Source organism: Ischnura elegans, chromosome 5 (genome assembly GCF_921293095.1).
Source record: "Ischnura elegans chromosome 5, ioIscEleg1.1, whole genome shotgun sequence".
In the NCBI taxonomy this organism is placed as follows: domain Eukaryota; kingdom Metazoa; phylum Arthropoda; class Insecta; order Odonata; family Coenagrionidae; genus Ischnura; species Ischnura elegans.
The window spans coordinates 794,941-813,616 of NC_060250.1; the positions used below are offsets into that span (position 1 = coordinate 794,941).

Sequence of the window (18,676 nt, forward strand, 5' to 3'; positions counted from 1 at the left end):
TGCTTTTCGCAGCCGCTGTAGGTAGCTGTGTGGGCCTTGCCGCAAAGTGCACATGTGGCAGGAGTTTCAGTTGTCTTTTTCCACTCTGCGCTAATATGGCCTTCTCCTCAACGCACGCATTTTGGAGGGAGGTTGCAGAAGTTCTTAGTATGCCCAATTGCTTGGCAGCGGTGGCATTGTACTGGTTGTGCAGGTTTTTTGAAGATTGTGATGGTAATTTTGAGGCCTGTCAGGTGTGTAATTTGCATGAGAGCTGCCGCGTCGATTGTGGATTCGGCAACGACTTGGACCACTTTGGTCGGGTATTGAGGAACCGACATACACCCATGTCTCGTATAGCGCAATTTCGATTAGCGCAATTTCGATATAGCGCAAATTCGTTCCTCGGGGAAACATTGCAACGCAGTGTAGCCTAATCAAAAATCTTAAACACTCTCATGATAAAACGTGAACTTGCGCTAAGTACACACGAAATTTCTATCATTTTACGCATATTCATATTATTGCTTGCCTCAAATCTTCTTTTTTGTTTATATATTATTCGAAATCCATTGCTGTGCAATGGCCAAAAGTATTACTCGTCATTGGGTCAAGATAGCCGGCCTACCGAAGTAATTTATCTCGTCTCCTTAACAGAATAATAATGAATAATTTAGATCGTTAATTAAGCTTGGGGCTAGTAGAAATGAGTTTTTTTCAGCAATACGGTTTGAGACGTATTTTTGCCGTCATAGGTAATCGGGCGATTGACTTCCAGGTAGAGAGTCTACGCTAAAGCCTTCAAGGTCATCGGTATTCACGGGGGAGAAATGGAGCGGTGGCCGAGTGGCGCATGAATAGCATCAACACATAAAAGGTTCCGCTCTAGAGTCTCAAACACAATGGCTTCGTTCCCTCCCCGCAGTCGTATGCCTTCTACGTCTCAGGAATAGTTCAGCAGTGGAAGGTGATATAGAAAGAGCCATACAGAGTAAAAACCAAGAGAATATGACAAAAAAATAGGAATGCGTGTAGAAAATCAAGAATTTATCAAGAAAAACTATAAACCTAGAAGAGGAATTGAAAGAGGTCAATTGCTTTGAAAATGGAGAACGTCAAAGCGATATTGCTCGGAAGTTTAAACGCACGATGCCTTATTCTGAATAAAGACGAAGTTAAAACATCAGTGACCTCAGCCGCACCAACTTCAGCCAAGCGGTCTGCACATACGGAAAGTTCATAGTGAATCAGTACAAAAAGACGAGAGTGGTAATCGCTCCAAGACATTTAGTGAAAGCTCCGGTTGGTTCCAGAATTTAAACGGCAAGCAGGTATTTTCAGTGCGGCGATATCAGGTGAATCTGCAAGTGTTGATAGCGCAGTCACCGCAACATTTTCTGATGAACTCCAAGCTGTGATTGAAAGTGGTTCCTTTCCCCCTCAACCAGTTTTTAGTGTTGACGAGACGATATTGTTTTGGAAAAGAATGCAATCTCGTTCATTCATTTTCAGGGAAGGAAAACCTGGGTCAGGTTTCAAGGCATTTAAAGACTCTTTCACGTAGCTGCTGTAATGACTCGGAGGACTTCAAATTAAAATGATTTATCATTCTTTAACTCCGCTAGCTATGAAATGGCATTCAAAGTAGCATTTTCCTGTCATTTCGATGAGCGACAAAAGGGCCTGGGTGACATAATAGTTGTTTTTAGACAAGTTTGAAAAATCGTCAACTGCCGGCAACGCATTACGATCCCCTGAGATAGCAGAAGTTAGCCCACCCGCACGACAGGAGGGAATTTAAAAAGCACGTAAGAATTTTTTTTAACGTGAATAAAAGTCTTCAAATGCGTGCATACTATCTTTAAAGATGTTTTAAACTATAAATATTTATATAAATAATGTTTTCTAAGGCTATTTATGGGAATATATATGTTTTAGAGGAAATTCAATACCCAAGACCTATGCTACCAGGAACGCATCCCTATCTTCTCAATGTTAAAACGCTCTCGTATAACGCAAATTCGTATAGCGCAAAGACCCCAAGGAACGCATCCCTTGCGCTATACGAGACATGGGTGTAGTTCCACGCTGACGTTGCCTGTCTGATGGTCGTGTTGAGAATATGCGTTTGCATGAGACAATAGGAAAACCTAGGTCAAGAAGTTCAATTTTGATTTGCTCGTCCGCCACAGAGGGAAAGGTTCCGCTAAGGGCAAATTCCCGGCGCCTATTTTCTGAGAGACAGTATGTATTGTATGGAATTTTCATTTCAATGAGCGTGGTTTTGACGGTGTTGAAATCGCGGGCAGCATCGCGGGAACATGCGTCTTTTAATCACAGAAGCGTTCCAGATTCGGGTGTGCGAGGGATTTTGGATACAAATGGTTTCTAATTGGAGAGAATAGAGGGAGATAAGGTAGAATAATACAATTGATTGTCATCAGAGAGAATTCATAGAGATAAGTGACGGTAAATCACAAATATCTCTGAAAATTGAAGTTCGCATTCAGCATATTCATACATTATCGCGTGGAGTGAAAACATCGCCATTAGTAGGAAATGAGGAACTTTAAAATCACTCCAAATAAAGCAAATTTGATGGCAACTTGCTTGGTGAAACTCAAGCAAGTTACTTCAACACGCAATTCTCTTTCTCATTCTTGTAAACTTGTGGTATCCAAACATCCCCCGCCATGCGCTTGTTGCGGTGGCTTGCGGGGGAGTATGTGGCACGTAGGTGTGGATGTAATTAATTGAATTTGAGAATTTATGAATGCCAAAAATTGATGGGTTAGTGTTTGATACGTTTGGGTTGTTTATCAACCTCACCCCTTGTGACCTGGGTTCACTTATGTGAGTGATCAGTCGTCAGTCCAAAGATAGGTTCTACTCAGCCCTCCACTCCTTGCTCCTGTTAGCTATTCTTATAATACCTTCATAATTTGTCAGCTTTATATCCTTCAGCACCTTCTCTGCATATCTCATCCGTGGTATATACTCCTGCCGTTCTCCCCTCCTCCGATCTTTCAACGATTAAAACGCACATCTTCTCCCCAAGGTTTCTGAAAGACCTCTCTCGTACTTATCTCCAAATTTCCGAATTACTTAGATGAGTCATCTAGTTCTTCTTCGTCGTAGCTCTCTAGCGCAACATTGTGAAAACTACGAAATGAAATACCGAGGTAAATAATGTAAGTAATTTATCTTAGAATAATCAACGCTACACCTCAATGAACTGCTTGGAGTCGTGCCGCTACTTGCGGTTGGAAGTCGAGGCAGACACACAAGCAGCTGTGAGGTACAATTACTGACTTGGTGCCCCACTAGTAGCCTCTATGGGCGAGTGGCGGAGGGTGTTGGGATAGCAGCCGATTAATTGTGTTCGAAGGCTCAGTGGCTGGATCTCTTGGCCTTGTGTAAATTGAGTGCTGCAGTGGATAGTACCATCTCAGACTGTGGCGGAAATAAACCACATTTTCAGACAGTATGGTTTTAATACAAAATTTAAAGTTCAACACAATTATAACACAATAGGTGAGCCTGAAGGACCAGCGGTTGGCAGGCCGATGCGACGCTGTCCAGTGCCCGGCAACCGCAGAGAGCACAGCAGGGCAGGGGTGAAGAGTTTCTCCGCCGGTGATGAACGAGCGAGAGATCCAGGTCGCTCCATCGGCACAGCGTAGATGAGAAGAGAGGAAGAGGGGGAGGGCGAATGCAGTCATCGCTATTGCAATATCGTTATGGTCATCACTATTGGTCAGCAAGTCTAAGATTGGTTTGACCTCCACGCAATTCTACTGTCTGCTATTGCTTTCTCATTTTCGTATTCTGTCTCTTTCACATCGTCCTTTATCTGTTCCATATTTTTATTCGTAAACTTCCGTTTCTATTCTAGTCATCCACATGTCACTCTTCAATTGTCTTCATCAGGCCACCATGTCTCCAGGTATGGCCTATTTGGTTGCTTTGTTTTCTCATCAAAGTTTTCATGAGGCTTTTTCTCTCTTGCTATTCCAAGGGCTTCCTCATTGTCGACTTGGTTGATCCATTTGAGTTTCTTCATTCTCCTGTAGCACCACATTCACTCATTCAGCGCATGACTTGATATTCTTTTTAGCAGTGCCTTTGATAATATCCGGAGACCATGGTTCGCACAAGAATAAAATAGGGAGCATTATTGAAATTATCTCTCTATCTCATTCTCCTCTTTTCTTTTGCTTTCACTACTCCATGAATTGCTTTCTCAGCTCGCTATTCCGATCCAAAGGAATTAATGCAGGACCATGAATATGCTTATGCCTCTAGAATATTATTTCATTCCGATGAACCTAGATTTTTAAATCTTTCACGGCACTCTACAGAAATCTTTCTCGCAAAAGTGAATGTAGTTGTGTGAATAAACGCCTTATTTTTTTGTATTTTTCTGCGGAGGGACATTTTTTTCGTTTCCTTTAAATCCTATGCCACATAGAAGGCAAAATTATAGGTTAAGACAATTGTAATAATTCAAACACGAAAGACTTGCGAACTTTATTGCAGAGTATTTTTCAGAGGTGAATCAATTACCATATTTTCCCCCTCCAAATCACTCATTGAAGAGCATTTAATTTAATCCGAATTGCCAACGGATGAAATGATCGACTCCAAGACAGACTAATCCAGCATTGCATACATACAAATAATGAACTTACAAATTCGGTGGGGGCACTAGAACTAGATTTTTAAAAAGATTTTTTACCCTTTAGTGCATCATTGTTGCTCTCACTTGTAACCTTCAAAATTTCTAACGTTAAGTATGCCACGAAAGGAAATCATTGATAATCCTCTGCTCAAGTATTAACAATGACAAGGAGACTTGGCGACGACTAAGCAATGTCCAAAACATGGTCGGGTATAAAGTGCCAGCGGGACACACACAAAGTGAATTTTACTTTCGAATGATTTTCATTCGTGATTTGTATGCGGAGGCATTTTGCCGTGGCATTGAATTCTTTTGCCTCGCTCTCCGGGTGCTGTGTTTTTTTCAATTGGACTTTTCCCACTTGCCGCCTTGCGTGAGTATGTCTTGTTTGATGGACACCGATGTGTCCTTGCGGATTCGCATTGATGCGAAGATTTCCATTTCAGGCGCGCCTCTCGTCAACAGGAAGCGACGTCAGAAGGGCGACCGTCGTAGTCATGGAGTTGTGTGGACGGGACTTTGGCTGTTCCTCCTACCTTCCTTTGCAGGTGAATTCCGGAATACGCTATCCTGTCTTATCTCCTGTGAATCAGAAGTACGCCGGCCTTTATGATGAGTCGGAAACTATATTTGCTGTAACAACTGAACGAAAGTCCCCATCTCAACTCATACTCCAAGTTAGTTGCATGCCCCAACCCAAAAATATACATTCTTTTTCTTGTCGAGGGTGGTAATACTCTATAATGTTGATGAAATGTGTCAATTATATCGATTTTGTGAATGCTTCGAAAGCCTATAATCCAAGCAAAATTGACTATTAATTTAACATGCACGCTAACCTGCAACCTTTGCAGTACATAATTATGGCAGCACCATAAATAAGCTTCCCGCAGTCTTCACGTTTATTCCGTAACGAGAAGCCTCCGTGGTTGTAGTTCCGTGGCTGTAGGCTCAACTGCTTTCATGCATCGCCTTGCTTCCTTCGGCCCGTCTCTGCATATCACTCATCAGCCATTCCACTCCCCTCGACTCCTCCCGGGACAAAGCCTCATTATGCCAAGCGATCCTTCAAGATCGTTGTCGACCTATTTAAATCCCCCCTCGACCGAATGGCGGCTCTGCCTTTGGAATTGCTTTTGTCCATGCTATTCGTGTTGAATGCCGCTGTGCGAGTACGCGTTCCTTTGTATCTTCCCCGCCTCTTGCTCTGCCTGCACGCTGGAAGCCATGAAAATAGAAACTGGAGGGAGTGAAGTTGGCAAACGTCTCGTCACTGCTAATACCTAATGCTAAGACCCAAAGTATTTGGTAAGAGTTAAAAACTGAAGCATGGATTTATTTTGAATTGAGAAGTTATTATTTATGCCGATAAATTAGAGATTCTGAATAAGATATTAAAATATTAATATTATCTTCCATTTCTTTCCCATGTAGCGGGAAGTAGTTTGGTTTTCAAATCTTATGTTCCCATTCCAGTAAATTTCAACAAGAGCGCTTCATAGTTTTTGCATTTCTTATCTGTGAATATAAAAAGATGCTTTTATGGTTGTCTTCATTGCGTTTCTTATCCGATGGCATTGAATGTTGAAATATGTTTGCCGTTAAGCAAGGAAAAGGTTCATTCGCCTTGTAATATGTTGTTGCCGGCCCTTTTAAGGTCTGTCTAACGGCACGCCTTCCCCAGGTGCTTTTTAATCCCTCCTTTGGTTTCAGCCACCTGTGTCGTTTTCATTTCTTTTAAAAAGTGCTTTCTAATTGGCAGATGGCTGTTATTTTTTTCTGTAATGTCTTAATAAATGAAATTTATAATTATATAATAACAAATTTCACTAATGTATTTTATTTTCCGAAAACTACAATTTCCAGCCGGGTCCAAGGGTTTTACTGCACCAACGACGTTTCGAAGGCTAAGTCTGCCATCGTCTTCAGGGTGAATGGATTAGCCAAGTTGTGTCCTTCCTATATACCGTCGCGTTGGTTTCAGGTGGGCTCTGATTGGTCGACGGTCGGGCCAATGCGTGTCCTCTCCCCCTTCAGCTTTTTCAGAGCTGGTTTCCACGCATTGCTCAGGTGGAAGCCGGAGTCTCGGTTCATGTTTTTCCCCTCAAACCTGATTTCTACTGACTCCTTCAGGACACGGTCCCAGTAATTTTTTCCATTTTAATTAGTCCATCTCAGCATCGGAGGATACCAAAAACCTTATACCACAGGCACCAGTGCCACCCAGGCTGTACCGCCTGCCTAAGGTGCACAAGGAAGGCGTTCCCTTGAGGCCCATTGTGAGCGCAATAGGATCTCCGACATATAACCTGGCGAGACATCTCACAAGTCTTCTGTCCCCCTTCGTGGGCTGGTGCGATCACCACGTCAAGAACTCCACAGATTTCGTCAAGACCCTAAAAACTATTCGGATTGAAGAACAGGACATACTAGTGAGCTTTGATGTCATTTCGCTTTTCACCAGAGTCCCAATCAGTTACACCTTGAAGCTCCTCGAAGCGAGATTCGACCAGAAAACGGTCGACCTCTTCCAACATGTCCTCTCCTCAACGTACCGTATAAGCTCGTGTAAGAGGCGCACCTTTTTTCCCAAAAATTGCAGCCGAAAATGAGGGTGCGCCTCTTACACAAACTTCTTATCTTCCCCCCTCCCCTTCACCGGTCGAAAGTCTGAGGGGAACTGAGTGGCCTTGGTTTTCAGTGTAAGTCAGTTATCTGTAATCCTAGGTCAAAAACAAGCGGCAGGCAGGGGAGTTTCTCCCTTAGTGACGTATTTTTAAAATGCCCTGTTTGCTTTTCTTGTAAGCATCGCGCCGTCACGTCGGTACCCCAGAGGTGAAAATGGAAAAGATCGCGCGGGGGTTTTTCGCTCCGGAGGGCGCGCTAAATTTACTGCCACGAGTGAGCATCCCGCGCCATTTATACTGCATATAGTAATCGCTTATCAAACTTAAAGAAACGCGTATTTTTGAATGACATACCTGGTCAATAGTCAATATCTGTCTTGCCGAGTAATTTCCATTACGCTGAGGACCTGATTTTCCAAAAATCATCTTCAGACGCAAATATGACGATTATTGCAACTGAAAATTATATTGGTATCAAAACCTGCGTTTTTAAAAAATTCGAACGAGTGTGTTCATTGTTGGACTAAATTGTGGATGGTAGAAATCAGAAATGCTTGTAAGTGAAGAGCGCGGAAGGAGAGGTCCAGGGGAAGGAGCGCGATCCCTCCGTCTTCGAAGCAAGCGACGAAATACGGAGGGGAAGGTGCGCGCTCCCTCCCCTCCGTATTTCAAGCTACGAAGCTATGAGCGAAGGAGCACGGGAAGAACACGTCCGATCTTGCATTTGACGTCGTTGCCTTCAAAGCGAAGGGGTGAAGGAGCAGCAATGTGATATATGCAGTTTGCGTTGCATAAAGTTTCCAGTCGGTCTCGTCTTGTTTGAGTGCGCTTATGCTACGCTTGTTTCTGTAACTGTAAATCTTTGTGTCAAACAATTAGATCTTAAAAAACTTAAATTCTGTCAGATATGCGTCTCGTTAGATATCTTTCTTTTTTTGAACCTCGCGCGTGTCATACAATTATTGAAAGCTATCGAGATATCTTCGGGCTCAGTTGATGACTCACCTAGCATTTGGCCTCCAGAAACTGGGAGATCGATCAAGGTCAGTTGGTGAAACGGGGTAGGGATGAAACACGTTTCCATTGTTCCCCTGTAACTTGATGTTTTCCTGTGGGGTCTCGGAAAGGGAAAAAAACGGCAGAGGCATTGGCTGATGGAGGACCGAGGGTGGTTCCGTTAAATCTACGACGTGGTTATTATCCTACGGCGCGTAGATTGCCCGATTGTCGTCCAAGCTCTTGGGAAGGTTCGTGCTAAATGCCTGTCGTGTTTTGCCTTAAAATTTTCCATGGCTGCAATTCTATTGCAATACTCCTGCGAGAGCATTTAAACAAAATTGTTCGTGAGTAGGACAAGCATCGCAGAGCAACGGCGTATGCGAAGAGAGGATCGGAACTCTTTCTACTCCCTCTTATACCGCTGTTACCGCCGCAGTTATCAAAATTTCCTCTCTCAATATTAATTGAAAGAGGAAATTTTCCTTTCCTTTCCTCTTTCAATTAATATTGAAAGAGGAAAGTTCGATAACTGTCGAAATTCCCGGTGCACGTCTGCAACACCGCGCGGTAGTATAAAAAAAAATGCCGTAAAATTTTTTTTCTTTATAGCTCTGATGCTCAAAATAGGGGTGCACCTCTTACACGTGTGCGCCTCTTACACAAGCTTATACGGTACTTCCTGTATCAGGGGAAGTTCTACAAGCAGAAAGAAGGAGTACCCATGGGTTCCCCGCTGTCACCGGCCATCGCCAATCTATTCATGGAGGACTTTGAGGAACGAGCACTTGAGTCGGCCCCTCTCCACCGGAAGCACTTTTTTGGATATGTGGATGACGCCTTCATAGTCTGGCCACACGGATCCGAGTCGCTGACGGACTTCCTAGCGCATATGAACAGCGTCCATCCCAACATCAAGTTCACCACGGAGACCGAAAAGGACAACCGGCTACCCTTCCTAGACATCCTGATTGAACAAAGGGCTGACGGCAGCCGAGGACACAGCATGTATCGGAAACCCACGCACAAGGACCTGTACCTCAATGGAAGGAGCCACCACCACCCAGCGCAGAAAAATGGAGTGTTGAGAACTCTCATCCACCGAGCCAAAGCTGTCTCTGACGCCGAACACCTAAAGTCGGAAATTGATCACCTGAGGACTACCTTCCGCTCAAACGGATTTACAGAGGGAGACATCAAAATGACCCTTAAAAAGTCCTTAAGGAAAAAAGCAGAAGCTGATAAACCTGACGTAAAACCAACAGGGAGAGCCTGCCTGCCATATGTCTCAACAATATCCAACAAAATTTCTAGGATATTAAGAAGGCATAATGTGGAGACAATCCACAAACCACTGGGAAAACTCAAGGCCCTTCTCGGAACCACCAAGGATAAATTTGGATTGAAGACATCAGGAGTCTATCGCATACCGTGTGAGTGCGGCCAAGTGTACATCGGGGAGACCGGACGCACCATTGAAAAACGCTTGAAGGAGCACGAAAGATGCATCAGACTGTACTATCCCAATAAGTCTGCAGTGGCCGAGCACAGCCTAGAAAACGGTCACCGAATAAATTTTCAAGATACAAAACTAATATGCCAGGCCAAAAATTACTGGGACCGTGTCCTGAAGGAGTCAGTAGAAATCAGGTTTGAGGGGAAAAACATGAACCGAGACTCCGGTTTCCACCTGAGCAATGCGTGGAAACCAGCTCTGAAAAAGCTGAAGGGGGAGAGGACACGCATTGGCCCGACCGTCGACCAATCAGAGCCCACCTGAAACCAACGCGACGGTATATAGGAAGGACACAACTTGGCTAATCCATTCACCCTGAAGACGATGGCAGACTTAGCCTTCGAAACGTCGGGGCTGACAAACCCTTGGACCCGGCCGGAAACCCGAGAACTCTTCCTCCAGTCTATTCGCCGGGAAAACCTTAGATCCTTCAATAAGACCATATTTTACTTTGTAATCAACAATAGCTTCTGGGAGGTTTGCTATGTAAGAATTTAAAGAAAAGGCTAGTGAAGTGTCTGATCTGGAGTGTAGCGCTTTACGGTGCAGAAATGTGGACACTTAGGAAGGAGGACGAGAGAAGGCTCAAGGCATTCGAGATGTGGGTGTAGCAAAGAATGGAGGAGGTGAAGTGGAGGGAGAGGAGGAGGAACGACAAAGGAGGCTGGACATGGTGGGTGAGCAGAGGCAGCTTTTAGATGAGATACGGAGGAGACAGAAGGTATGGATGGAACGAGTACTTAGAGGGGATGGGATGTTGAAAACAGTGTTAGAGGGAAGAATGTTAGGTAAGCAAGGGAGGGGAAGGAAAAGAATAGGATTTCTGGATAGAATGGAAGGTATTAGGTCATATGGATCACTGAAGAGGGATGTGCAGATGTGATGGGGGGCTCCAGGAGTCCTTAAGCTCTCCATGGAAACTTACCTTAATCGGTAGGATACTTAATAATGATAATCAACTATAACATGTTTCCTTGAAACATATTGCAATACTGAAAACAGCAATCTTGACAATGATAATGAATCGAAGCGTGAGTTTGACATGTATCACGGTCATATCCATTCGGATTGCGTCACTAGTTTGAGAGAGTGCTTGCACGATTATTCAATAATTTTTCTGAGCATATACATGAAGGTAAAAGAATATACAGAATGGCATGGTGACGTTTGCTATTTTACTCATTTAACTATGTTGTCTCTTTTATTCCGATGCTCCATTTTTATGCTAGCCTTGGAACTTTTGGACAGTTTGTCATTTTTTGCCCCGGAATACAACGCTGTACCGTAGTTGGTTTTTCCAGTGAAAAATTTTAAGGATTAAATTTGGCTCCCTGCTATTTTAAAATGACAGAGTGACAGCATTCGGGAATGAGAGCATGTGCCGCCAAAGTATTTTTAAACTTGGCACTTTTTTTCCTTTGTCACATGTAGTTTGAAAAGAGTGTTTATGCTTCGTGTCACGTTTTCAAGTGCTGATAAAGGGCTCTAAAGGCAAGGTAAGGTGGTAGAATTACTCGAATTACTTATCCGAGGGCATAATTGCATGAGTTTGATAGCATGAGTGTGTTTACGTGAGGCCTAATTGCTGGGAAATCCACCGTGTGGCTGCACCCTTGCCATCTCGCTGATGGAATTTTAAAAGTTCATAAATTAACTCCCGTATTCTCCTTTTTCAGGTAAGTTCCGCTGGTGATCCAGGTGAATGTTTATCCCCTCATGCGGCGGCCATTTCTCAGTGAGTACGAAATATTTATCCCTGTTTGCATCGCTTTCTGGGGCCCTATTTCGATGCATCACAATTTTTAATTCAAGCCATCAACTCCATTTGCCTATGGCAGGCACTGTGCAATAAGCTATCCCTTGAGAGGGCGGCATTTAAGTCTAGAAAAATACGAGGCCCTTAAAAAGAAGTTTTTTTCCAGAGCCCTTATCCGCCCCTCGCTATTATGACTCCAATTAATATTCCGAATGAGTTAATGATGGGCTTGCCTCCTTGAAATTATGCACCATTCTCACCATCCGTCTTTCGCCGCAATCAGCCTCTCCACGCCGCCGAGAGATGACTCTGAATCAGGGACCTCCTCACCCGACATCATTTCTCCACGCTACTCCATTAGTGCCATTGTTTCAATAATCGAATAGCAAAGTATATAATTAATCTAATGTTGTTTGGGAAATAAAACTGGAAGGACAGTGGGAGATAAATGGTATAAATGTGTGATTAGGGATGATATACCGTTGACCGAGGAGGTAGCGGGTGCTGGAAAATATTAGTTAGTCTGTAACTGGAAGTGACTAAGATAAGTGGAGGGGTAGTGGTAAGAGGAAGCTGATTGCAGGGACGGAAGACGATGAAATATTAAAAGAGGTCGTTACCTGAAGAATGTAAACATGGAATATGTATTTTGCGCAACAATGGTATCACGGAATTGATTAGAATAGATTAATACACAAAGATTTGGTAAAATGAAGGTAGTTTTTTCAAGGAATTGAATGAAATCACAAAAAGCCTTCTCAAAAAACAATTTTTGAATGAGGGTTAAGCTCTCTGAAAACATGACCATTGAATGGATGAACTCGTAGGTAGTCGTAGGTGCATATTCTAGCTTGCATGCATTCCGGATTGGCCCAATTAATCCGCCCAATAGCCTGACCTGTTCAGGATTTGAGATTATTAATGCGTGAGATGCCGTGGGGCGGGGTGCATTGTGTGAATTCCTGATTTCGCTTTTTAGGCCGTTTCCGTTGCAAATGTTACTCTGCGGAGTGATTATCTCTGGCCTCTGCTCTAACGCAACTAATAAACTCCAAACGATCTAGTAGCTGCGGATATCCAGGCGTGTGAAGGAGTCCGTTTTTGAAATCTCTTAATAGGGTAGTTTCCTTCATCAATGAAAACGAAAGGCATTGATTATTATTCGTTACTCACCATTAGCAAAGCGGAATATTGAAACTATACACAAACCACCGCAAAAACTGCGTGGGGATTTAGTGCGTGTGAAGGACAACTTGGGACTCAGAACACCTGGAGTTTACCGTATCCCATGTCAGTGTGGGAAAGTGTACATCGGAGAGACTGGGCGCACGGTAGAGACACGAATTAAAGAGCACAAGAGGTGTATAAGACTGTTCCATCCGGAGAAATCGGCCCTCGCTGAACACAGCCTAACGGAAGATCATATAATATCTTTCGATGAGGCTCGAGTGATCTCTAAGGCACCTTTGTTTTGGGATCGTCTCCTTAAAGAAGCCATTGAGATCCGGCTGGAGAGGAATAAAGTAAATCGCGATTCTGGGTACACGATAAGCACGGAATGGAAACCGTTAATCAAAAAGATAACGGACAGAAGACGACAACAATGCCCCCTGGTTTGAACGGCTATATAAGCGCAGGAAGGCAGGCCTGCAGCACATTCATTCTCTGAGGACGATGGAAGAGTGTTCCGTCGAAACGTTAGACCAAAAAAGTCTCACTGGGCTAGAAACCCGAGAAATATTTATAAGAAATATTCGCCGAGAAAAAACAAGATCATATATCACCATTAGTGAGTTCATAATATACTCCGTCAACACCACTCCGCCACCACTGCGGGAAAGGCGGTGCGTGTCCACCATTGTTAGGCTAAACGCTCCTTAAGATATCTAGTTTTTTTTTTAAGTTCATTGAAAGAATTGTCGGGCATTCAAGAAGAGTTGGGATGTTTTACGATGGCTGTATGAACCAGACTACGAAGCGTTGCAGCTGTGGGAACGTTGGAAATTAAGTGAAACTCATTTATGGAGTTATTAAAAATATTTTTTGCTAAACTATCACGCACACAACATTGCATGATAGCAAACAATGCTCGACGGCTGTTTCCACACTATCCGTATTTAGTGATGTCCCTAAAATGGTGGATTGCGACGAACCTGCTTCGTAGTAATTATGATGCTATCTGCTCACCAATTACCTAGGTACGAAGAGAGAGAAAAAAGCAGAATATGGCTTGCGTGCCGCATTCTGGGAAGGTCTTTGATTTGCCTCGCTCGTACTTGCACAATCTGACGTGTGTACGAAGGTGCAGTCAAAATTGCGCCATGTAAAGCGGTGAATTACTAGAACATATGCGAGAATGCGTGGCCGTGAGATGGCAAAATAGCCCCTGTCCTAATTTCGTTCATTCATTTGCACAATTACACGACATTTAGAAATTGATGCTGCTCTAACCTGCACAATTCCGTGCCCCATGTAAAACGGCCTTTAGAGAGCCTTGGTCTCGCCTAGAACCCTAGGGGTAAGACCAAGTGGGAGTGTAATTGATGCCGAGAAGTGGCTCTCATAATTAGCCATGCTTCACAATAAGATTCCATAGCTTTGCGAAGGAATGGTAAATTGACTATTGCTTAGGTGTCTAAGACTAATCGAAAATGTCCCAATGAAATTGCTCAATGAACAGTTGGGCTGCATCAGCGCTGAGATGACGGTCCTCGTCATGGATAATAGCATTCCCAGGAGTCAGCATGTCTCTTCTTTTGTTTTTAATGAGATTGGACGTGATTTTTTATAATCTTTCTCACCTAAGCCACAGTGCATCAAAAAAATTCTCTTCGATTGGCATGAAGGTCAAGACATATCATTGCTGCAGCCATTCCTCGAGTTTTCTGTCTGTCGCTCCGCAGTGCACAGTTGGCGGGAGAATCAATTGAGGCAGAGTAGTTAATGAGATTGCATGAACTAATCTTAAACTAACAACTTATGCTAAGAAATGTATGTGAAGACATATGTACCTGGCAAATGAGGAGGATCACTAATCCAACAATTATCTTCGTCTACACTCGTATTAGTGATGAGCTCGCTTGGGTAACAGATTTTTTTAGCTTTCCTTTTCCGCTTCCTCTCCTCACCAGCCATGCTCTCCAGTACCACTTCAAGGTGAGTGTCACTACACTCAGCAGCCTTGCGCTCTACACTCACTGCTTCCAAATAAGAATCTGTGGAAAGTTTTTAATTAAAAGAGTTATGGTCCAAGCAGAAATCTATGCACATAATGAAAACTAAGCACTACACACATATACATACCAAAGTTGGGGGAAACAAACTTCACCCCCAGTATTTCCCAGTTATCCTTGGGAGCAACCTCTTTATGGATTAGTCGGCTCATTGCAACCCAGGAGTACCCAGGGGGTGGGTACCTGGTTACATTCTCACCAACTATCCAGCAGGCTGGAATTGTCTGGACGGTGACGTCCTTGAATTCCCGGTGAGGTAAAAACTCAGCCACCACAAATGGCATTCTGAAAGAAAATATTGTATGTAAAAAATATAGAAAATTAAAAAAAAAAAACACAGGCAAGACAACCTACAGTTTCAGTTACCAAAAATGCAAAGGGCAATGCTGACGATCATCCTGCGAAGGTTTCTCCAGCAATGTCCGTGAGTGCAGTTTTCCGAAAATTTGACTAAGGTATTGGTGATGGTGAGAAGCTAACGTCCAAGGAAGATTACAGAAAATAGAAACCATGTCCACTAGGATGGGCCGAAAAAAGGTTTTTTTTCCTGATCAAATTTGCCCTGTGCGAGAAAGTTGCGAAATGATATAGGGATCTCGCACACAAAATTTTTTTCAGATCGGATAATATTAACCACTGCCGCCCGAGCTCTAAAGTTTAAAATTTTGCGAAAAATCAGGCTGATTTCAGAATCAAACGGCTATGAAGACGAATTTAATGAAAATATGGTATAATGGATAATAAAAAAGAGTGGATACATGTTTATAGTTTATGAAAATGAAATTTGAAGTTTTTTTTGACAAAATCTATGGTTAAAAAAATGTCTATGAATTAACAACAAAATTAGAGTATAGACCACCCGCACCACACAACTCATTTTTGCCTACATTTCTAAAACTCCATTTTGGGGGCTAAATTGCTGGTAAAAAAATATTTATTTCGATTAAATTTCATTTCTTATCATATAAGTCATCATATGGTAGTAAATAATCCCACAAAAAGTAGTAATAAGGTAAATTATTTGAAATTAACATCAATCATAATGACGAATAACTTACCTGCGCAGCTATTTTCAACAAGAAATTCAACTTAGGCTTAGAAAAAACAGAACCTGAAAACTAAGCATTTCACTAAGTAGCTCTCTGCAAGTTTCGTAAAGAAACTACCCAGAACTCACCACGAGGAAGAGGCTGCCATCGAGTTCCACCCGTGTCCCCCCCAGCCAACCTTCCGAAGGACACAATTGTGAAAGCACATCAATTACTCTGAGAAAATTATTCTATTCCATTATTATTATTAGTATCCATCTCTTATGCACGATAATGCCCATCCATGCCTGCGTTCTATACTGCACACGGATTTTGATGCTAACATTATCATTTGTACCATCCTTTCAACTGCTTGTGTATGGCAGGGAAAAGGATCTGATACAGATCTTTCCGTAACAAGGTCTTCCAAGTTTTTGTTTGTCATCCCAGCTACTATTGGTGGTTGATTTACCTCAATTGGTTCACAGTCAACCAAGTCAATATAATTTTGAGCATCGAAGTTTAGAAAGATTTTGTGCTTTCCCGGCGAATGGACTGAGTGAAGAGTTCTCGGGATCGCCACCGGGTCAGGAACTCCATGTCTGCAGATGTTTTGATGACCGAGTCGGACATCGACACGTCGGCAGATATGGAGTTCCTGTCCCGGTGGCCATCCCGAAAACTCTTCACTCCGTACAAGGTTAGCTTTGGAAAATTCGAATTTCCTCAATTCCTCCTGCTGAGTTTCTCTCGATTTCAATGTATTTGTGATGGCCATTGCACGAATTTGTCTGCGTTCATCGGCTAACATTGCAAGCGGAATATTCTCTGGGTGAGCAAAATTACATTTCCCTGAATCATAGAGTAGCGGCATAATTAGATGTCTCTATTTCTATATTTCATAAGAAGAATCATAATATGCTTCGGGACTTCTGTTCGATATTTTCTCAATTTTATTGAAAACCGCATTGGAGCGTAAACTTCGATAACAAAGTTTTCCAGGGTCATCAGTTCTTTTGACGGTTCTGAACGATAGTTCATTGAAATGAAGCAGGCGAACAAACCAATGCAAGGGTCTTCTTAGGGCCATTTCCATTCTCCTGATTAGTCCAGCATGGCTTCCGGTGTTAACCTCAGTTCCATCGCACACAATTGCTTGGAGTCCATCGATAATGATCATTTCCTCTCCTAGAAAATTCGTTATGAAATCTTAGAGGCCAATAGCTTTACTGACATATGGGGTGACATGCCATAAGTAGCGTGAACCGGGCTCTTGAACGAGAGTTACATCGAAGTAAAGAGCTTGCAGTTTAACAGTTCCCATATTCCTCCGAAGAGACGTGTGCAATCTTTCTCTTTCCCTTCTAACATTGTTCTTGTCAACAAAAAGTACATTGACTCTTTGAGTAACTAACCTGATATCTATTAGGTGCGCAGATGCAAGTGCTGCAGAGGTATGGTTTGACATGCAGAATTATTCACAGGATGATGCAAATCTTGGCAATTTCAAATCGCTTACACTAACCTTTTTCCATGAAATACTCTCCTTCACTTGCATCACATAACTCTCCGTTCAATGTCATTTCATCACCTGAGTCTTCCGAACAGAAGTGTTATGACAAAATAGGGTGGAACATTCGGGTGTTCCTTTGTTCCTTCTAACCTGCAAAGCCTCGTCTTCCTATTTTGGTCTCCTGCACATAGATGGCGCCTATCTTCATTTTCCTACTAATTCTCTGTCCTTAGGGAATTCCCATTCTAAACAAGGCATTTTCGAATGAATATCACAAACAGAATCAGTCTCACTAAAGCAATTTACATGCCGCAACATCAAAAAGCTGACGTGCGTGACGAAGAAAGTCTTGCTTTAGATCAATGAAAGCATTCTTGTTGACAGATCGAAGAATATTGCGATTATTTCCATGATATTGAATAATTTGTCAAGCAATTTGCCTATATCCAGCAACTGGGATAGAGGATCTATGCCAAATGCCTTCAATGGCATAAGCCACTGTCTCCGCGATTCCCGGCACAGAAATAATGGTATTTTAAATTTCTTCTTCAATGTACCGAGAGTACAAAAACATTTTCATCATAAGTGGGCAAATCATTAACCATGAAATTTTCGGGTGCAACAAATATCACGCACTTCACTCCACACCTGGTTTGCTTTCCCTCTATTCTAACCATTGCGTCAATCCTTCCGTAATGCTTTAGAAGGTTGGTTGGGGGACACGGGTGGAACTCGATGGTAGCCTCTTCCTCGTGGTGAATTCTGGGTAGTTTCTTTACGAAACTTGCAGAGAGCTACTTAGTGAAATGCTTGGTGTTCAGGTTCTGTTTTTTCTAAGCCTTACAAGGAGACTTTGCCTAACTGATGTCAAGAAAGAAGATGAAACCTTTTTTATTTGAAAGTAGACACTTAGATAGGAATACAGTTGAAGGGTTTTGTCCAAATACGCCTGGGTTTAAGAGAAAAAATCATTTAAAAATTGAAAAATATGGTCATGTTGAATTTAATTTTAAAAATTTCTCTTATTGTTTAAAAGTGATTTGGCCGAGTGGTATCGTACTGCGCTTCTGATGTGAAAGTCCAGGGTTCGAGACTCGGTGAGAGTAAATTTTTTCCAGTCTACCACCTCCTCCATTTTTTGTAATCCGTTCCATCCTCTTCTAATTTGTTCATTTAGGACGTTTTACATTTTTTTACTTGACTGTTGTTTGAGAATAAGCCCTAAACTGACATTTTTGTCGCTAGCTAACCCTTACTTCGAATTATTCTTTCCGTGCCAAGATTCATGAAAGCAGGAGTGGTAAAACTGTGGTGCTGGCTTCGAAGTGAAGGGAACTCATTTCCAAA

General features: G+C 42.6%; 2 protein-coding genes across 2 annotated transcripts; one reads left to right on the forward strand and one right to left on the reverse strand.

Annotated features, from left to right (window-relative positions):
* Window positions 1-95: 95 nt before the first annotated feature.
* On the forward strand, window positions 96-11,479 carry LOC124159465. Its single transcript, XM_046535290.1, has 5 exons — window positions 96-233; window positions 5,107-5,337; window positions 6,829-7,092; window positions 8,975-9,933; window positions 11,476-11,479. Exons 1-5 carry the CDS (start codon window positions 96-98, stop codon window positions 11,477-11,479), a joined length of 1,596 nt encoding a protein of 531 aa, XP_046391246.1.
* Window positions 11,480-14,247: 2,768 nt separating this feature from the next.
* On the reverse strand, window positions 14,248-15,096 carry LOC124159807. Its single transcript, XM_046535722.1, has 2 exons — window positions 14,859-15,096; window positions 14,248-14,770 (listed from the first exon to the last, which is right to left on the reverse strand). The coding sequence occupies exons 1-2, from the start codon at window positions 15,070-15,072 to the stop codon at window positions 14,538-14,540; spliced, it is 447 nt and encodes a 148-aa protein (XP_046391678.1). The 5' UTR covers window positions 15,073-15,096; the 3' UTR covers window positions 14,248-14,537.
* Between the last annotated feature and the right edge of the window lie 3,580 nt (window positions 15,097-18,676).